The sequence below is a fragment of the Abramis brama genome, assembly GCF_963993115.1.
Source record: "Abramis brama genome assembly, chromosome: 4".
NCBI lineage: Eukaryota > Metazoa > Chordata > Actinopteri > Cypriniformes > Leuciscidae > Abramis > Abramis brama.
Window position 1 is genome coordinate 46,491,814 of NC_139966.1, and position 21,685 is coordinate 46,513,498.

The 21,685-nt window shown below is 39.0% G+C and overlaps 2 protein-coding genes across 3 annotated transcripts; one reads left to right on the plus strand and one right to left on the minus strand.

Annotated features, from left to right (window-relative positions):
• Positions 1–490: 490 nt before the first annotated feature.
• Positions 491–13,347, minus strand: tnpo3 (transportin 3). 2 transcript variants are annotated; one of them, XM_084111056.1, is made up of 23 exons: positions 12,826–13,347; positions 10,480–10,680; positions 10,163–10,236; positions 9,792–9,948; positions 9,028–9,171; positions 8,766–8,941; positions 7,539–7,677; positions 7,314–7,460; positions 6,347–6,454; positions 6,093–6,184; positions 5,773–5,912; positions 5,491–5,682; positions 5,214–5,305; positions 5,057–5,133; positions 4,341–4,401; positions 4,110–4,250; positions 3,890–4,006; positions 3,424–3,518; positions 3,118–3,274; positions 2,856–3,023; positions 2,360–2,472; positions 1,742–1,834; positions 491–1,310 (listed from the first exon to the last, which is right to left on the minus strand). In XM_084111056.1, the coding sequence occupies exons 1-22, from the start codon at positions 12,943–12,945 to the stop codon at positions 1,774–1,776; spliced, it is 2,772 nt and encodes a 923-aa protein (XP_083967182.1). In that variant the 5' UTR covers positions 12,946–13,347; the 3' UTR covers positions 491–1,310; positions 1,742–1,773. The 2 variants fall into 2 exon arrangements, with proteins under 2 accessions (XP_083967182.1, XP_083967181.1); XM_084111055.1 differs by having other exon boundaries at positions 4,329–4,401; positions 12,826–13,306.
• A 5,640-nt stretch (positions 13,348–18,987) lies between these two features.
• On the plus strand, positions 18,988–21,671 carry opn1sw1 (opsin 1 (cone pigments), short-wave-sensitive 1). Its single transcript, XM_084113121.1, has 5 exons — positions 18,988–19,391; positions 19,473–19,641; positions 19,727–19,892; positions 20,432–20,671; positions 20,751–21,671. The coding sequence occupies exons 1-5, from the start codon at positions 19,052–19,054 to the stop codon at positions 20,844–20,846; spliced, it is 1,011 nt and encodes a 336-aa protein (XP_083969247.1). The 5' UTR covers positions 18,988–19,051; the 3' UTR covers positions 20,847–21,671.
• Positions 21,672–21,685: the final 14 nt, after the last annotated feature.

A 21,685-nucleotide genomic window follows, 5' to 3' on the forward strand; every position in this document is an offset into this window, starting at 1 on the left:
GGAATGATCAGGTTACCACTGTATGATTCACCCAATGAACATTTGAGCGTCTACTTGACGTTAGTACAACTGACTCTGTTAAAACCTTAAATAAGCTGTCACTCATAGATTTAAGACTCATAGTTCATGCAAGTTCCTTGCAAACATTACGCGAGCAGGCAGATAACATCTGCTGACCTCATCCTATAAGGTCCGTGCCAGTAACATGAACCTGTCGGACTTGAACGGATTTGACTACGTACTTGACTACATGCGCTCATTCAGCAAATGGGACTCGGGAGGAGCGACCTGATGGTTTACACGTGCAATTGTGAGAAACGCATGATTGTAGGGCCTTATACAATAGAAGAGGGTTCAATTTACTCTGTGACTCAGAAAACAAGACCTAAAGGACCGATGTAACTTTCTTAAAATGAAACCTGGTCAAACAGGTTCCTAGAGCTGCAGAAAAAGTGTAAATCAGAAAAGGAAAAGATACTCAAGACAAATATTAGTTTGTTCCTCACAATGTTGGATTTTATTTCACCCAAGCAGCAGGGCACGCTCCTAAGATGATCTCAGAGTCTCTTGAGATATGCCAACATAGTGAAAGAACAAAAAAAAAAAAAAAAACACCTGCCAGTCAGTTCCCTCCATAATTTACAGCATAACCTGTACGGATAAAATCCCAGCCAACTTTAAAAAGATCAAGGGTGACACCAACTCTCCCAAGATTCTCCCCTTTGCAAATGTCCCACAGGCGCAGGCTGCTGCTGTGACAATCTTTAGTTTGGTAATCATTTGTATGGCACTGGCAGCAAAGCCATGTCTTGATCTCTAAACACACGTCCATGAAAATAAATCTCCATTTTGTTTTTAAAAACGTACAAGTCTTTTTTTAACGATGCATTATGATTTGCAACCAGGCACATCCTTATTTGTTTTTTTTGTTTTTTGTTTTTTTTGATGGATCCCCAAAAATCCGACTGATGCAGACGTTGAAATGGGTGTATACGTTTCAATGTCCATTCGATGGCCCACCCCCTCTCAAGACGACGATGTCCCTTCCGAAACCCCCCTCTCTCGCTGCAGCTGGCATCGGTGTGCTTGGAGGGGTAAAAGGGAGGGATGGGGCTGCGGTCTTGAGACACCCACAAGGCAATTTGCTTTTCCTGAAACCCTGCCACACCAAAGCTCCAATCGGTTGGCTTTCCCATGGTGCCAAGTCCCACAAATCCTTCATGCAAGAGTTCCCTTTAGTTTATCAACAGTGGTCATCATGGCTGCCTTTGCCACTTCCTCCAAATGTTAGCAAAACAAAAAAATCTGACCTGCAGAGGAAAAGAGAGAATTTTATAATAACTTTATAATTGACAGGGTTCCCACAACTCTGACCAATGAATTTACAAGACTTTTCCATTGTAAAATAAGTTGTTGTTTTTTTTTGTCTGATCGCGTGGAAAAAAATAGATTGGATTTGAGAGGAGAAATCCAGGCCTGAGTATTTATGTTCATTTACAAACATAAGAATGAGATAAGTCTAATTTAGAAATGTATTATTCAAAAACTTCAATACATCTTATTTAAATTAATTGATTTAATTATTTAGATAAGTAAATATTTTATTTCCTGAAAAAAAATTCCCTGTTACACAATGAGACAGATTTGATCATCATTTAGATTAGTAAATATATTTTATTTCCTGAAAAATATTTCCCTGTTGCACAATGAGACAAATTATGTTTTAATATGCTTCTCTCACCTGGTCTTGCAGCATCAGCAGGCAAAAGACAGCTATCGGTACAGCCTTGTAAACTCTCTTATCGCCCAACAAACCTGTTTACATTCCTCTGCACTGGGGTAGAGAGAACAAATTAGCATCAATTTCCAACAAACTATTACTAAATCACAGTTCAAACACGGTGACAGGATGGGCGAGCAACGCAACGGCACTGCATCAGTCTGGCGTGGTTTGGATTTTACAAAAAAGGCTGTGACTCATTCTGCGCTGTCAGAATATGTATTTGGAATCTGTGCATGACACCACGCTGGGAGGCTCCTCGTTTCTCAGGTCAAGACATGCTGAAGTATGAGATACTTCACCCTCCTGGACGACTGGTTATGGGTACTTGTTTAGGCTTGCCATGCCGAGCTAATCGCAGGGAGAACTGAATGTGCACCAGCTTGCAATACCTCAAAAGACAAATGCTGCCTGTAATCTACACTGATGAGCACTTTATTACTTTTTATTGTGGACAAAAGCACTTTTTAATTGAATTTAAATTGAACAGGCCAATTTCTTTCGGGAGTGTAATGCAATTATCCTAATGCCAGTGCTGTTAACGAAGGCTCAGGTGACGGCAGGCACAGACAAACTCACCTTGTGACCTGCTTATGGAAGTCTGTGAGCTGCTTGTGTGTGACTGATACAGCGCCTCCTGCTGTTTCTTTTGGAAGACCCTTCAGTGCGGTTTCCAGCCAGCGACAAAACGTCTAGACACAAATAAACGTTTAAAAAGTAGAAAAACATCTTGTGCTTATCACAATATAAAATAATCATAAAATTAAAAGAAAAGGAAATTAAGGAATTAAAATAAGATGCAATTCAGCCACACATTTTATTCTGGGTGATGAGAAAAGCACTGATAAACTTAAAATTAGACTAAATAATAAAATCTAAATACATTTCTTTAAAAAAAAAAAGATTTTTATATATATATATAAAAACTATTTAAATACAAGACTGTTTGTAAGTCTGCTTGAATGCAATGCAAGTCGCTTTACATAAAAGCAGCTGCCAAATTAAATTTAACTATGAATCTGTTTTTTAACAATGTTCAAAAAGCGGTGTGTGTTCCAAAAGGTTGAAAACATACCGGCCGATCAAAGAGCATGATCTCCCAGAGTACCTCCGCCACATCAGGCAGAGTGTAAGGCGGCAGGCAGAAACAGCAGGTGTTGATCAGCTGAGTCACTAGCTGCAGCCCGTGCTGCTCCATCGCCTGGCCAATCAGACGCTTTCGCACCTCAAAGTCATCCTCATGCTGAAGGAGAGGAAAATCAGTTATGTGCAATGAATGAACAGGAACGACAATGTAATACACAAGGTCTTTCGATTGGTTCGACAGTGCCACTTACGTCATTGGAGACCCCTGTGTGAATGAGGTCTCTGATGAACTTCATAACGCTGCAGTTGGCATCTCGATGGTCCAGGGTGGTGGCAGCGATGGCACACTGGATGATGTGGATGATAATATTGCTGCTCAGCAACGTGACCGGACTGCGCTGGACAAACCTGAAATAATGAGAGAAAATAGGTGCATTTCTTAATGTACGTTATTTTGGTGTGACAAGTCACTTATTTTGGAATGTTTCATCATTTCAGGTTGCTTGTTTTTCTAACACTTTGTACACTGCAGAAGTACAAAAACACAAAACTGGTACCTTGTGGCGAGTCTAAAAAGATCATCCACTGTGTCCGGGTGATTGCGCAGTCCATTAGGCTGTTCTAACAGCTGGAAAGTCGGCATACAGAGAGCCTGCAAGGGTGTGAGATAGAGCCACTGATCAGTAACACTGAGTTCATCAACATCATCTCATCGCAGCACAAGACGTAAAATAAGAACAGAATTCTGTCTGTGCCGTCATGACTTCTTTGCTCGCTTTCATCACTTTTGCTCTTATTATTGGGCACTGACTTGTTTGCTAAACTGAACAGCCAATCAGAGGGATCTCTCTCACAGACGGCCCGACGCGGATTCTACATGTTGAATCGACCAAAAAAAAACTGACAACGTCCAACTAGAGCCAACGGTGCGGAACACACCGAAAAAACTAAGTCGGCCAAACGTCGGCTTGGTGTGTCCCTGGCTTATAGGTTGTTAGACTGGAGTATGTTTGTGTGTGTTACCTGTAGCATATCCAAAAGGCCTTGTCTACATCCTTCCTCCATGCCATACTCGTCCACTAGAATACTGCCCAGGTACAGGAAACAGGAGTGAGGGTACACCTGGTATACGCTCACCATCTAAAACACACACAAAAAAACATCTTTAGGACCTACACCAACTCTATATTCCAAAAACACAGATACAGATCAGAGGACATTCATTTTTAGGGCACAAACACACCTGGGTAACGAGTGGCTGTAATAGGGAAGCAGAGCCTTTGCCAACGCAACGCACTGCAAATCTCAGGCAGCGGCAGCAGCGCTCCACTATCCGGTTATCACCCTGATGGGCGTTCAATGTCTCTGACAACACTGGCCAGATCTACAACAAAGCACAGAGATGAGGATCAGAAAGAAACTACTATAAAGACAGACTTAAATAATGTGTCAGTTAACGCACATGTAAGGGTACCTCTTGAATGACTTTCTGGCAGGGGTGTGTTTGTCCATTCTCTACTATGGGGTTTGTGTGTCTAATGGAGAATAATAACCATAAAAAAAACTGCTTTCACAACAAATTTCACTTGTTTAATGTGATGTTTTCAGAGAAAAATAACCTTTAAAGGGAAATAATGGATTTTTATTCATTAATTCTAATGAAAGACGCTTTTCTTCACAATAACATCGATGCACAGATAAACTGTGCAAATTAAGAGCAAAAAAATAGTGTAGAATTCAGATGCTGTATCATTTAATATCTTTTGACAAGTACACTTTAACCAATTATCTGCAACAAAGGCAAATTCTACACCCGATTGTATCATTTTCTGAAGTCTCAAAGCCATGATACAAGGATTATTTAGCTTCTATGGCTTAATTTTTCATGGCAAAATCCAGGTTTAAATACTAAAATTAATAGTAAAAAACTAATAAATAAACAAAAACAAGACAAACCAATCAAATCAAACAAACAATCATTCAATAACCAAAGAAATAATAATAATAACAACACAAACAAATCCATGTATACCTAATTAATAGATTAAACCATTAAAAACCTAACTCAAGAGTGTTAGTAGGAAACCATGATTTTCTTAGAGGACTAAAAATAGTCACAATCCAATAAAACATTTCACAAACAGTGAGCTCTGGCATAAAGCGCATTGATGGAGAGGTTGAGAGTCTAACCTGAAGATAACAGCCAGTCTGTCCAGCCACACGGTGGGGTCTGATGACTTCCCACTGCTGGAGTCCTGAGCCAGCAGCTGGACACAAAGACAACACATTACTTTATTGAGTTCAACACAGACAGTAGACATACAGCCCAGTGTCACGAGCATCTAACCTTCTTCAGTGCCATGACCTGAACTGCACACAAATCGCTAAGACACTCCGCGATCTTCTCCAGGGGGAGTCGAGCCAACACCAGCGCCGTGCCTGAAGTAAACCAATCACACCACTTAAACAAAACCAGCCATACAACAAGGGCATGACTAAGACTAACAGAAAAGCGTAGAACGCTACTTAAATGTGAACCGTGTAGAACACCAGCTAACAATCCATCAAGGAATAACACAAAAAAACTACAGTTAACATCTCTGAAGTGTAAAAGGGCACCTCACCTTTCAGCAGGCCAACGGCAGCATCCGTCGACAGGGCAAAGGAGTCGAGAGAGCGGGCGATGTCCAGCAGGCCCTGGAAGTGCTGCGCCATGTGGTCTCGACACACCGAGCAGATGTTGTGAATGGCTTTAGCTGCCACAGAGGCCAACGGCTTCTCCCGCAAACCCTTCATCAGGAAGTTCAAAACAGGATCTGCCAACCCAATACATACATCATGAACAAACAGAGAGAAACAAAACATCCTGCAGGTGAAGATCAACCGGACTCTTCTGTGACAGTCACCTAACATGCAAGGGTTCCGGTCGATCACTTCGCTCATTTCTCCAACCAGCTCAATGCTGGTGTAGCGGACAGCAAGATGGACGGTCTCGGGAAGCAATACTATCTGCTCCAGCACCTCCGTTAGGGTGGGATTGTTTTCACTAGGAATGAGCAGAGGGAGACATTTTAGCGTTACAAACACTAACATTAAGCTTCATGTACTACAGAATATATTGAAATGTATATAATCTCCCAATATATTACTCAACGCTTGTGCTTTAAGGACTACACCAGCCGCAGGAAAATGAAGCTGCTGAGTCAAGACTGAAAGTGATACTCACGGATCGACACTTTTAGCTATGGAAGCCATGATAAACAGAACAGCCTCAGTTACTTCCCATGGGGGGTTTCCCTCCCTCAGAGTCGAATACAGCTGACGAGAGGACACAAAGTGTTTATAAAAAGAATAGTTAACTTAGATTGAATATTCCCTCTTGTTTCTCAGGAAACCATGCTAAATTATACAATCACTTGGGGTTCTTTACCGCAAATCATTTTCACTTCACGTTTCTATTCTTGAAACTATAAATTCTACCTGTGAGAAACACTCCATGGAGCCGACTAGGAAAATCACATCTTTCACAAGATCAGACACTCTCATCCTGAACTCCCCAAAATCATCAGTGTCCTCTGGGACTCCCTCCTGTACAGGAAACACAAAATAAGAAATTAAGTAAAAAAAAAAGCTGGAAATCGTGAACCTCATTTTTATTACACATGCTAGAAGCCATCAACAGCCAAGTTTCCATCCACTGGAATATGTGTTAAAAAAAGATTGCGAAATTTGCTGTCTCCAGCCTGTTTCCATCTAATTGGCCTTTTAAAACCGATAATATGGTGTGCGTAATGACGTCATCCCTAAAAAAAAATCTTTAACTTTTCTTTTTGTCAGCTTTGGAAACTCCAACAGCCTTCCTTCGTTTGACAGATGCCAGAATCTGACAGATTTTTATTTTTGATGAGCTGCAGAGATTTTCAAGGCGCTATATTTCCCTCATCCATTTGAAAACGAATGTATTATACATTATTAAATTGTATATGTATACATAACATTATTTTTTTATTAACAAGTGTTGTGTTTTTTCTGTACTTCGTTATAAAGACTATTTAGACTTGATCATCAAGCAACATTCAAAAACGGGTGCAGTTTTATATTATTTTTCTGATTAACTGTAGATTGAAAAGAATGCTTGGTAATAGTCTTATTTTTAAAATGGGAACAATAACTGCCTATTCCGAATTTGTACACTGCATGCATGTATGCATGTATGTATGCATATACAACATTTGAAGTATCGACCTAGAATTTATGTGCTAAAGTTAAACGGAAAAAGATTGTCAACATTTTAAAAAACTAACGATAATTAGCATTTCTATCAGCTATATTGGTAAACATTTTGATGCACTAAACCTATTTTTTGGATGGAAACCTGGCTAATGAATGATTTGCGTCTTTCCTGTTAAGAAGCAAGCGAGACATGTGGAAAGAGAAGAATGCTCACATGATCTGGGTCAAGTTGGCAGTGGCGGGCGAGACTGTGAAGTAGCCTCTGTATGAACGGCCTGAACACTCTGTGCAGCGCTGGATCGTTCATTTTGTAAAGATGCTCTCCCAGACGGTACCAGAAGTTGAACGAGATCTCAACCACCTGTTGAAGGACACATATACATGCTCACCTGTCATTATGGGTGCAGACGATTGAATACTTGTCAGCCTTCACACTCACCTCATACTGGGGATGTCCAGCACAAATAAGCAGCATCTCTAACGTGCGTAGATCTCCCATGCCCTGACCAGGAGTCCTTACTGTCATCTCCAAAAACGTCTCGCACAATTCAGTAAAGATTCGGCAGTAATTTAGCACCCTGTGGTGGAAAAATGCAAGCAAGATCCAAAACCATCCCAAAACCTAGTGAGCTTCCTACCTCAGGTGCATGAATACGCTGCTTTTAATATTACATTATTTTGACCAAATTATAAGGCTTAGTGAGCTTTCTTTCAATGAGAAGTAAAGCTATTAATGCATTGTTTAAATGAAAAAAATCCATCCAGCGAGAGAAATGGTTTTTATTAATATATTTCCTTAATACCAAATAATATTTATTAATTTTTTTTTACTTTTTCATACTAATTCACACAATATTTGTGTGCTATGTATTGTCATGTTTAGAGTATTGCGTAGTTTGAGATTTTAGCATAGCAACATGCTAACATAAAACTTTTCAAATCAACTGAGTTGAGTCTCCCATTTAATGAATTTAGCAATTAGTCAATTGTGAGTCAACTCTCCAGTTTAAAGTATTGTGCAAATCTGAACTTTTAGCATAGCAACATCTATATTCAAATTAATTCAGCAGAGTCCTCTGCATTTAGTGCATGCGCAATTTAGCTTTTAGCTTAAAGGCATGCAAAAACCAAGCTCTACTGAAATGAACTGTTAGTCGAGTTTTCAGTTTAATTTAACACATAATTTGAAATTTTAGCACAGCAACTAGCAAAAACTATTGAAATCAACTGATTCGAGGCTTGCATTGTAAGTATTGCATTACTGGAGCTTTTAAGCTTAACATGCTAACATCAAACTCTATTGTGAGTCAAATCTCCAGTTTATTTCCAAGTATTTAGCTAATTTGAATATTTAGCATAGCAGCATGTTTATGTCAAACTATATTCAAATTAATTAAGTAGAGTACTCCATTTAGTAACATGCTAACATCAACTCTATTGAAATCAATTGTGAGTGGAGTCTCCAGTAGGCTTTGCGTGACAAGCACCATTTGTTTTAGCTATTCATGTACACCGTTCAAATTATCACTTGTGATACCATGTGACTCAAAATGCTGCCTCATAAGACATCTATGTAGACAGCATGCAGCTCACTGGGTCAACAGAGCCATTGTATTCGAGGTCTGCATGAACTGCATACATGGATCATAAACAATGCCATACGTACTTGTCGAGGTCCTCTCGGGCTACGGCCATGTGGTAGGCCGTTTCTAGGGTGAGGACTCCCTGGAAGAGCTGCATGGCCAGGGGCATGTTTATGGCCACGTTCTCAATCGCGTACAGCGCTGAACACACGCAGTCTGACGCCGCCTCGTGCAGGTTTGTAGACGTCTCATCCCTCTGCTGCAATAGAGGGGAAAAAAAAGATTTTTAAATATAAGAGAAAGGGAGAAAGGAACTGAATATCGGATTCCCTTTGCTGAACTCACCAGCACTTGGAAGAGAATCATCAGCAGTTGATTGTTGGCCATGAAGTTGTTGTCCAGCACTCCTAAATTAAACCAGCTCCCCAAACATCGGAATATCTTGATAAGCATCTTCTCATTATGTCCGGACTTCTCCGCACATGACACCTGATCATGGAAATGCAACAATATTAGCCAAGCTTAGTTTAGAATGAAAAACCATGCATTTAAATCAGAGGTGTCCAATCCTGCTCCTGGAGGGCCACTGTCCGGCAGAGTTTAGCTCCAACCCTAATTTAACACACTTGAAGTAGAAAATCAAGGTCTTACTAGGCATATTGGAGACTTTCAGGCAGGTGTGTTGAGGCAAGTTATATCTAAACTCTGCAGGACAGTGGCCCTCAAGGACAGAGTTTGGACACCCCTGATTTAAATGCTTATGCAACATCTAAATCGTTAAAATCATTTGCATGGAGGGAATGATAGCACAGAACAATGGTTGGGCATTATTAAAGGATAATAAAGGAAAAGCCACATATGAAGGGCATATAGAAGAAATGTTTGTATTCCCTGCAATTGTATTACTGCAAATAAAAAAAATAAAAAAGGAAATAGTTGAGCCCTGCATTTTGCTAAAAGCTAAACTGGAGGGATGATGGCATAATATGATGGTGATTCTTGCATCAGCACCATTACCATTTGGCTATGAACAGACAGGCATCTTGTTTAGGTTGGGAAGTGGACAATAAATTATAGAAACTGCTTTGTAGATAGAATAATGTCTGCACCAGAAGAGTGACCACTGTGGTAGAGTAGTACGCCAGATCTTCAATGATCTCTGTCCGTCGATTAGCTCCGATCCTCAGAGAGCGGCTATGCACCTCCTCCGGCAGAACCGTGAGTATCTCAATCAGGAAAGGCATAGAGGACACATCATTACTGTACCTGGAAGGAGTCAAATAAAGCATTGGGTAGATGATAAAATTTCAAGGTGTGACAATGAACTACTATTTCAAACAATTCTTTTTACACGTTTATTGAGCTCATATTAACTGAGAGACCATTTGGAGTATTTGTGCTTCAGGTGATTAAAATCAGTGCTATTAAGTTCATTTTACAGCCAAGCAAACCTAATTCTGGCTCTGTAGAAGATTCTTACTTTTCTATGAGGGTGTGAACACAGCCTTTCCACGAGGCCATCTGAAGAGCCAGATCTGCGATTGCCAATGCGAGCTGGGAGAGAGAATGACATTAGAGCACCAGCGTCACTTTCTTAACAGCTCTCAATATGTAACACTACAGTGTGGTCGCGATCGACAGTCCACATCAACACCTCACACTCCATGTTCAATATACAAACATTAACAGCAGATGTTTAAGGTCATCTGACTTGCATTTTGATTCAGCAATCACAGGACACAAATCGTGCATGTTTAGCAGACACGACCCCTGGTCCGACAGACGCTGGGACGTTACCTGTGTGACGATGATGGGAGACAGGTCTTTGAGGTTCTGGATGTGAGACAGGAGTGAATCTCTCAGTGCGGTGTGGGTCTCTGGGGGAAGCTCGTAGAACGCCGTCTGGATCTTCATCTTCATCGTCTGGGCTGCGAAATAACACGATTCCACGTCCTGCTTCAGCTGCAGGAGCTGATCCGAGATCTCCCACGCGTACATCTGAAAGGTTCAGCACAGAAAAACAACTTAAATGAGGAGGTGCCAATAACATCTGATGATTTGTCCGTTATGAGACGATCGCCACCCTCATCAATGCATAATTTCCGTTTTAGGATTTTTAATGACTAAATAGTGCTAGAAATGATTACTTTACATCAATAGCCTTGAATAACCTGAATTAACTCATTTTACATATATAATCAGCATTATATCAGCCACCCCACTCTCTTGTTAGTACTATGACCACTGAGTATCAAGTCAGACCAGTTGTATTTTGCATAAACAAGTAAAAGCAAAACTTGAACATCAGATGCGTCACAACAAGATACACAATACTAATGCAAATTAATCGAAACATCAGGAACCAGGAACTCATTATGTGTAACCTCATAATATACAACCTGAAGAGACAGGCTGTCTTGGTAGATAAGCATGTGTGAGGAGCAGGACAATCAACTTAGTGATAGTTTACCCCAAAATTTAAATTCTGTCATTAATTACTCACCCTCATGTCGTCACAAACCCGTAAGACTTTGGTTCATCTTCGGAACACAACTGATCTTTTTGATGAAATCTGAGAGCTTTGTCCCTCCATTGACAGCTAGTCAACTACCACTCTGACGCGTCAAAAAGTTCATAAAGTGAACTTAAAACTAATCCATATGAATTGATCGGTTTAGTCAAGATTTTCTGAAGAGAATGATCGCTTTATATGATGAACAGATTGAATTTAGGCTTTTATTCACATATAAACATTCATCAACTTGTGGTGAACGGAAGCTCAAGCATGTTCGCTTGACGTGCGAGAATCAATGAGGTTTGTTCTTGTGCATCAAGCAGGTTCGGTTGAGCTTCTGATTGTTCGCTTATCAATGTTTATATGTGAATTAAATCTGTTTATCATATAAGACGATCAAGTCTCTTGAAATAAAATTGACTAAACCGCTCAATTCATATGAATTACTTCTACAATCTCTTTATGAACTGTAGCTGTCAATGGAGGGACAGAAATCACTCACATTTAGATAAGGAAAGGATCTTATCATCAATAAGATCTTCATTTGTGTTCAGAAGATAAAGTCTTACGGATTTGGAATGACATGAGTGTGAGTAACAATGACATACTTTTTTTGGGGTGAACGATTCCTCTACGTGTCAAGGTGAAGCCATGCAATTCATACTATTGACATCATAATATTGTGCCACATGTTGCAGGAGAAGCTGATTCTTACAGAATTGTGAGGTAATTTAGTGTTATGCCACTTTCTTCTGCAAAAAAGCAACGTATGTCTTGCAAAATCTCACCCACTGTTTTGTGGTTTGTAATTTTAACACCTTCCATATCATCAATATCACAGTTTGCTGAGGCGGAACTAAGTTAAGAACTAGTAACCCAAAGCAGAAAGGGTGAAACTGCAAACTAAGGTGATTAATGCTGCATAGAGGTGGCATAAATGCATATATAACAGTTACCGGAATTACAATCGCAGTAGTGATGTTATAACATAAATATTTAAACCAGCCTATGTCTTATGATGCACATGAATGCTATAGAATAGATAGCCAATTCAGTTTGAATTCAGCCTAGTTTGAATTCAACCTACCATGCCAGTAAACCGTGTTTTGGAACATGGTAGCTGGTATTTAGCTGGCACAAGATGTTAAAGCATCTTGGACGAGCAAAAATAAAAATAAAATAAAATTACTTGTTGGTCATTCCTGTTAATGAGGTGATCAAGCTGGTTTCTAGAACATGGTCAACCAGCTAATGCCCAGCTACAAACTCGCTACCATGTTTCAAAACACAACTACCAGCTTTCTAACAAGGCAGTCTAGGTGATAAACTCGATTTCCGCAAGTTATTATGTTTAAAATAACTATTTCCGCAAAACTTGCTGCTTAAATCCACCCATAACTCGACCATCCAACCACAGACAAGCTAGATGGATTTAGCAATGGATACAAATAAACCCCCACAAGAGCCCAACACATGTGACCACCTCCACTTCCCAACACAGCAAATGTTGATGTTTTAAAAAGCTTCATTACGGTCTAAATGGACATTGGTTATAATGGATAGCATATTGTAAATGTTAATTAGTGAGTGAGGGTGCTGTGGCGCAGTAGGCCCGCTAATGAACGCACCGATCTCTGCAGCTCTCCCAGCCAGACCGAGGCGCGCTCCTTGCCGGCAGGGTCCGGGTCGTGATACAGCGCCTGCACGGCCTGGTAAACCAGCGGCAGGGTGGGTTTCCCGCCTTCCATGGCGCTCTTCTGTTTCTAGAGGATGTAGATATGGGATAAATGAAACGGCTTGCGCTTCTCGGAAGGTTGTAGACGCGCAGGTTGACTGTTTATTCGGCCCTCGCGTTCTCCGATCTGGCCGCCATCTCAAGCAGACACAGGGCGCTCCTGTCAAACAAGTCCGTGTGGAAACCGAGGCACAGGAACTATTAATTAGTCCAGACGAGAGCTATTTTATAATAACAACGCGCTCCTCGGACAGTTTTTTAGAAATATATCCACTTATGACAAAGAATACTACAGGTTTGAATGTGTTTGAATGTTTGTGAATTTAGCATATTACGAGTTATTCTTACTACGGCGGTAATTTCACTGTAGACACACCCACTGTGAGTGTGACATTCATTCTCATGAAACAGTGACGGAGCAATAAATGTTATAAATGGGAGTCGTCAGGAATCGATTATGGTTAAATTGTGGGATTATTGTGGGATCGTTTCTGATTCCAAAAGAGCAGAACCAACAAACCAAAAATTAATTTAACAAAATTATTTATTTAGATATGTTTAATTAGTATATTGCATTAAATATAGAAAGGTAAGGTTTATATTTTTATTTATTCAGTAAAATACCAATGATTGCAACAAAACATTTACGGCACTTTATATGAAAAGCAGTCAGCTTCTCTGATTTAAGTCTAATAAGTCTTAAGACAAATGGGGTTGTACATTGAAACTGAAACACTGGCCAATATAATGTTGAAGTTTGCACACCAATTTATACGTGGCCTGGTGGCCAATCTTCACTGATTTTACATTCCAATAGTAAGAGCAGAGTGTGCAGATTGAATTAGCAGAGCAATAGCACAGCTGTACATAAAATAGACTACTGCAATCACACAACGTAGCCTAATGGGAGACATAAGAGTTCAAAAGTGGACAAATTGTTAGTGCACGTCTTGCTTGCTCATCTGTGACCAGGACAGCAAGTCTTTGTGGTGTATCGACATCGAGGGCTATGGTATCCAGGGTAATGTTGACATACCATCACGTAGGAAGAACCACATCCAACAGAAGTACTATCGAAGCAAGAGGAAGCTGCCTGAAAGTGATGTCCAGGTAGCCTAATACTAACCTGGATTGCATCCAAAAAACATAAAACCAACTGCTGCCCAACTCACTACAGAATTAAATGCGCTCTCCTGTTTTCGTCGGGAGCTCCACAGTCAATATTCATGGTCGGGCAAATCTTGGGCTGTGGACACAATGTGAAACGTGTATTGTTCTCTGATGAGTCCACCATGGGAGTTACGGTGTGGAGAAGCCCCAAAGAGGCTTAAAGGGGTGGTATAATGCCCTTTTCACAAGATGTAAAATAAGTCTTTGATGTCCCCAGAGTGTGTGTGTGAAGTTGTAGCTCAAAATACCCCACAGATATTTTTATATGGCATGTTAAAGTTGTCACTTTTTGAGGGTGAGCAAAAACGCACTGTTTTTATGTATGTCCCTCCCTTTAAATGCAAATGAGCTGCTGCTTCCGGCACAGGGGGCGGAGCTTCAACAGTTTGTGTCCCTTTACCTCACACAAACATGCACTGGAAATTTCAAAGACCTTTAGCCTTTTATGTTCAAACTGAAGTCAGAAAGATGGAGAGATTCAAGAAGTGACAACATGTAGACAACATTTCTGAATGGTTAGTTGATGAATTAGCTTATATGTGTAGTTATCTTCTAGTCATTGATTAGCATTTTCTGTCTTGATAATCTATAAAATCGCATTCCCGGGTGTGGGTTTATGTAAATTCTAGGGTGTGTGATGTCACTAACCCGGGAGGAATGTCATGTAGTCCTTACCAGCCGTTTGTTGTAGTCCTTAAAAAGCAATTTCTTTAAAAGAAAATATCTCCCTTTGCTTTGAACTTTGAGCGTTGTAACTTTGCAGATGTTGTGTATGCTCAAACAACAACATTACATACTAAATAAAGTTAGAAAAGTGAAATCATATTCAACCACCCCTTTAACACCCGGACTGTTGTTGCCCAGAGTGAAGTACAGGGTGAATCATTGATGATTTGGCCAGCATTATAACATTCCCTACCTTGCTTGATAGGCGCATCACTACCAAGGACTACTGAACCATTCTGGAGGACCATGTGGACCTAATGGTTCAAACATTGTACCCTGAAGGAGGGGCTGTGTATCAGCATAATAATGCACCAAATACACACAGCAAGACTTGTGAAAGAATGGTTTGATGAATATGAAAGTGAAGTTGAACATCTCCCATGGCCTTTGCCAGATCTAAACATTTTTGAGCCACTTTGGAGTATTTTAGAGGAGCATTTTTTTCCTCCAGCAGCATTACATGCGAGGAATGGCTCAAAATCTCTCTGCCCACTGTGAAGGACTTGTATCTTTCATTCCCAAGATGTATTGCTGGTTGGCTGCAAAAGGAGGCCCAAATTAATTATTGTGGTCTAAAACCAGGTGTGTCAGTTTCATTGTCCATCTGCTGTTGCATAACACCTTTGCAGCTCTTTGTTCATTTCAAGTCAGACATGATGACTAAATGAATTACTTTCAGTTTAGTAGTTGAGATGACACTGTTCACACAGGATACTGATTCACTAAAAATAAACGGCTCATAAAAGTCACTCATTCGTGTGTTTCACTGTTGTAATTATCTATATTATGTATAATTTACACCTTTATTAATTAAATTTGTTATTTGTTAAACAATAGTTTGATATTTTTGTACATTTTTAAGACCTTTATTTACCTAACCGTTAGGCTACTTTTGTGCTGTACAAGTTTTTGCACAAATTTTAAGAATCAGTCCTTGTAAAATGTATATTTGCTGAACAATAATCTGAATATTGGGGAGTAGAGGGCCACATCCCATTATGGTGGACCTCAACAGCCCTGGCTGGGACTTTGAACCTGATCTCTTCAAAGTTGAGCAGTAATCTCTGAATGGTAAGTTAAATTAATGAAAATATTGAATAAAAAGGTTCTAAAAAAATCAGGCACAAATGACACTGTTTTGGGAGAATGACCCTTTGCTTAAATAATATAATATATAATTAATAATATATATATATATATTTTTTTTTTACTGTGCAAGGAGTAATCAATGATTTATTTTTTGCTTGTTTTATTCTGTTCTTTAAAGCTTTTCTCTCTATAAGATAATGGAAAAGTTTTCCATTTACATTATCACATAATTAACTTTTATTAAATTTATCACAAGTATGTGTCATTTAACATTTAAATTTCTGACATCATACATGCGTAATTTGAAAAAAAGAATAATCCATCTTTGCTTTCCAGACAAGTTTCAACTTTCAGTCTTTTCCTGTCTCTTTCTTCTCTTTTTCTCTCATGCACATATATCTCTCACACACATTGGCATAACAGACTAAAATGAAAAGATCTTCCAAACAGCACAATTCCATATAGATGACTTCAAATACACATTAATTTTATATTTCAGTTTTAACAAATAAATCGTCCACTTTATTCACACACATCCAATGAATGTAAACAAATGCATCAGATTCCGTTATCATTTATTGATATGCTATTGATAAAGATGCATTACATAGTTCATCTCTGTAATGATGTCCATCACCTTCCTGTAACCCAGGTCGTATCATACCCATGCAACTCAGATGCATAGCTTGGTTACAATACAGCCCCGGGTCACTGGATGGCATCTGACTTTTGTGAATTGGATCATATTTAAGAGACTACAAAATCAAATATCTAATAAAATACAAAATATCTAATACAAATCTAATACATGCAGTCTTATTTTGAATTTTACAGGATATAAAAAGTAGCACAATGCATTATAAACTGAATATAATCGTCAAACATGCAGGTTATTGATACTGCTACGTTTGTATGAACGGAATATATAAATATTAAGATTGTACATCTACATATATAAACAGAAAACATATTTCTTCCAGACAGTTCAAATGAAAGACCTGTAAATAATCAATTAACATTAAAAAAGTAACTGCAAAATTTAGATTTTGATTACTTCTGTGCAAATAAAGAACTCAAATTAAAGTAACAAATCTAAAATATGCATACTTCAGATGAATAAATTCTCAGGTTATGATGCTACATTTCATTAATTATAATGAATAATAAACAAAATTCACATTGTAAAATGCTCCCAACCTATACTTACCTGCCAAAACCAGAGAAAAGAAATGGCAAAGAGAGAGGGGAAGAGAAGAGTCTCCCAGGAGAAATGAAGGAACTGAAGTGAGGTGTATAAAAAGAGGCCGGATTTACAGTTTAACACTCTTTATCTCTCCCCAGATTATCAAAATTTACCCACAATCTAAGTCTCAGCTAACAAGATAAACTGCCAGTTTGGACGTAATCCCTCTGTGCCATCAGTGCGTTATGGGGATTTTTAAGGATTGGTTTAGGTAAATCTGGTTTCCAGATTATGGCTCATCCTTGTGCTTGGGGACCTTAAGAGTTTGGTTTGCCTTTCACCTGCTTATACTGCTGCTCATGCAATAGAAGCCAAGCTAATAAGCTTGTTTGGCCTAAAAAAAAAAACTAGGTCAAATACTTTAAGTTACCTGTTATATTACCTTCAATGTGATTTAGCGCATCCGAACCAATCTATCAGGATCCAGTGATTTAAGACAGTGTTTTTAGTACAGAGAAAATGCTTCAAAAGCTTCCAAACCATTTAAGTAAAGTGTCTTAAAATTATGGACCAGTCAGGAAATATATACAATGCGTATAATCTTGTTATTATATAATATATATAATTCTATAATCTAATGCGTATAAGACCACAAACATTGAGCAACCTTGAAGTCAGCTGAGGCATATAGTACAGTATTTTATACTGTACCAAGAGAATTTCAATTCAATTGAATTCAATTCACATTTATTTGTATAGTGCTTTTCACAATACATATCAGTTTAAAGCAGCTTTACAGAAAATGCATGTGTCTATATTACAATTTAGAGTGATCTGTTATCGACTGGGTGCGAGTTATGCATTCCAGAAATGTGCATATACAAATCACACAGTTAGCTAACAATGTATTAATTTAAGGTGGAAACAATGTAGATGTAAACATCGATGTAATGGATACATGTTGTTAACAAATGATTCCACTGATTCATTACAAACCTGAAACCCTGATCTAAAGTTATTGGAAAGCAAAATGCAGGTCAAATGTGGACCGATATGTGGTTTCATTGGGCTGTTGAGGGCATTTAGTTATATAGTGCGTTATACAATTCAGATTGTTTCACAGCAGCTTAAAAGTATAATAAACGGAAATAACAGTGTCAATTTAGCAAAATTAATCAATTATGAAAAAGCTCTAAAGAAGACAATGGTGTCATTATTCAGCTCAGCTCATTTAAGTTCAGTTTTCATTAAATTGAATTCAATAAAAGTGTCAATGCAAAGTTCATGAATTAAGAAACAAACTCAAATCAACAATAAAGCAGCTCTACAGAAGACAATAATGTTCAGTTCAAGTCAGTTCACTGCTGATTCAATTTAGTTTAACAAGTTTAATTCAGCTATAAAGCAGCTCTACAGAAGGCATTAGTGTCATTATTCAGCTCAAGCAAGTTCAGTGTTGATTCAGTTCAGTTCAATAACAGTGAGGACGTTGCAAAGTTCATCAATTATGAAGCAAAAAGCAGCTCTACTGAAGACAATACTGTCATTATCCAACTCAGTTCAGTCCAATTAAAAGCTCAAGATAATATTACTGAATATTTATTGTCTTTTATAATTGTCTTTCTAGATGTTGAATACATGGTAGCCTACTACTGTTGTTTATGCTGTAATTCAACCTAAAACATATATAGAACAACACGTGTTGCCTAATCATGTTCTTAGAGATTCCAGGGGAGTGTTGAGTGTAATTCGCATGGACAGGGCGGATTATCCCGGCAACATGTCCGGAAGATCACCCGGAGGATAATCTTCCTTTTCATCCCCAACTTTTCACACTAGGCAAGACTTTGAGGATTTTATAAAAGGCTATCCCATCTGCATTCGTTCAGTCAGGCTGCTCATTGACTTCACTAGGACACCGTGCTAGAACAAGGCCTCTAACGGCTCAACCATGGACGCGTGGGCCGTTCAGTTCGGGAACCTTTCCAAAATCAGCCCCTTCGAGGGCCCACAGTACCACCTGGCCCCCAAGTGGGCTTTCTACTTGCAGGCAGCTTTCATGGGCTTCGTATTTTTCGTGGGCACCCCTCTGAATGCCATCATCCTCTTCGTTACAATGAAGTACAAGAAGCTTCGACAGCCTCTCAACTACATCCTGGTGAACATCTCCCTAGCAGGCTTCATTTTCGTCACATTCTCTGTAAGCCAAGTATTCGTCAGCGCTCTAAGAGGTTATTACTTCCTTGGTCCTACATTATGCGCGATGGAATCAGCAATGGGATCTATTGCGGGTAAGAGGCAGAGTCTATGAGTTTGAACAGCATAGACATTACGTTCAGATTGGTGTGCTGATGCTTGTCTTGTTCTCGCAGGTCTTGTGACGGGATGGTCCCTTGCTGTTCTGGCTTTCGAGAGATACGTGGTCATCTGCAAACCCTTCGGAGGCTTCAAGTTCGGACAAAGCCAGGCCATCGGTGCCGTGGCGTTCACCTGGGTCATGGGTACCGGCTGTGCCACTCCTCCATTCTTTGGATGGAGCAGGTGAAGGAAATTTGCTTGGTGAAATATTTGGAAACACACACTCATCATTTTAAGGATTGATTTTAATTTACATTTGAATGTACAGATACATTCCCGAGGGTCTCGGCACAGCCTGCGGACCTGACTGGTACACAAAAAGCGAGGTGTACAATTCAGAGAGCTACACTTACTTCCTCATCGTCACCTGCTTCATCATGCCAATGACCATCATCGTCTTCTCTTACTCACAGCTCCTGGGAGCCCTGCGTGCTGTGAGTGTTCCAACTCATTGCTTTTTAGTAGACAGAAATAGATAAAAATGTGTCGATTTTTATGATTTTAAAGATTTTATTTTATTGCATATATTCAGGCAATATTTGTGGTTTATGTATGATTAATATATTAATAAGCATCTAATAATTATTTAATTAATTAATTTGCTTCTGATTTTCAACTTCTGGCCATGCTTAAATCAGGCTCAATTATGTTCTTGCATGAAAGCAATGCAGAACAAAATAAATGTAATTTTTACAAACTGTCAGATTTTTCTTCATGGAAATTTCATTTCATTTCATTTCTTCAAAGAATTATAAATTACAATGACCTTCCCATGAGCTATTAGGCATTTATTAATAACACTGAATTTCCCATGACTTTTCCAATCGGATATGGATTAAATATAAGGATATTATTTTTAAATAATTTAATATATATATAAATATGTGTGTGTGTGTGTGTGTATCAAAATAAACATGGATATTTCAAAAGCTATAAAATGAAATGCTGGAAATGTTTCAATATTTATCCACAGGTTGCAGCCCAGCAAGCTGAGTCAGCCTCTACCCAGAAGGCCGAGAAGGAAGTGTCCAGGATGGTTATCGTAATGGTTGGCTCTTTTGTGCTTTGCTATGCCCCCTATGCCATAACTGCTATGTGGTTTGCCAATGCTGATGAATCAAACAAAGATTACCGTATGGTAGCCATCCCAGCTTTATTCTCAAAGAGCTCCTGCGTATACAATCCTCTTATTTACGCCTTCATGAACAAACAGGTGAGATGGACACCACACGTGTGTTGAATAATAACTGTGCACACGCAGACAAACACTTATCTTCCATTTTGTATTCCAGTTCAATGCCTGCATCATGGAGACGGTATTTGGCAAGAAGATTGATGAGGCGTCAGAGGTTTCCAGCAAGACCGAAACCTCTTCTGTGGCTGCATAAATTATTCCATACCACATTTAAAATTTCTCAGGACCTGTTTTCCCGTTATACTCCCCCTGATTGTTCAAATCCCGTACCTTTACACACTGTCAAGGGCCAAGGGAGCCCCTTTGTCCCGAAGACACATCCCACTGGATGGCCAAACCGGGTGCGATATCCTACTATCCTTTCTATGCAGAACTGGTACATCTTAAAATACCTCTTTTCTTTATTTTTTTTGTAATGAAAAACATTGCTATTTCATGTTAAAACAATGCATTATGCATTGATGATGAAGTAGAATATTTCATTTATCAACTTGCAAAAGAAAATCAAAAAAAAAAAAGACAATAATTGAGACATCCTCTTGTGTGAATGGACTCAGGCAAACTGAAAATTAAAATTCCTGACTGACCCATTAGGCACGATGCATTATAATGGCGTTTTTTATTCAGTCACAATGAGAGCTGAAGGAAACTAAGCATTGAGAATATTCTAACACCACATACCAATCAAAAGTGCTTGTTTTGACAAAAGAGCACAATGTAACTAAGCGGTTTACTCTCCTCTCCTCTAAAGAACACTCAGGCCCAGCTTTCTGGCTGGCTTAGCCGAGATAAATAAGATCACAAGGAATTATCCAAGTCCATCCGCTTGTTTGCAGCTGAGGAACCTTTCATTGGAAGTTTGCTGGTAACAAATAATGAGCGACAGCTCTCAGATCTCTAATATCTGTATCTATATTACCTCTGTACATGTTCTGTTGTAATTAGACATGCAGTGTGCATGCATTTGTACATGTTCACTGTTTTTTAGAATTAATAAAGATTTATATTGTTTGATGCATTTTATTCTCTCTA

Coding starts and splice junctions, on each gene's coding strand:
- tnpo3 (XM_084111055.1), bottom strand. CDS start 12,945: ATGGAAGGCGGGAAACCCACCCTGCCGCTGGTTTACCAGGCCGTGCAG. Junction 8,942..9,027: donor TGATTCTCTTCCAAGTGCTG/GTGAGTTCAGCA, acceptor CCTCTATTGCAG/CAGAGGGATGAGACGTCTAC. Junction 4,402..5,056: donor AGACTGGCTGTTATCTTCAG/GTTAGACTCTCA, acceptor ATTCTCCATTAG/ACACACAAACCCCATAGTAG.
- opn1sw1 (XM_084113121.1), top strand. CDS start 19,052: ATGGACGCGTGGGCCGTTCAGTTCGGGAACCTTTCCAAAATCAGCCCC. Junction 19,392..19,472: donor AGCAATGGGATCTATTGCGG/GTAAGAGGCAGA, acceptor TTGTTCTCGCAG/GTCTTGTGACGGGATGGTCC. Junction 19,642..19,726: donor CCATTCTTTGGATGGAGCAG/GTGAAGGAAATT, acceptor TTGAATGTACAG/ATACATTCCCGAGGGTCTCG.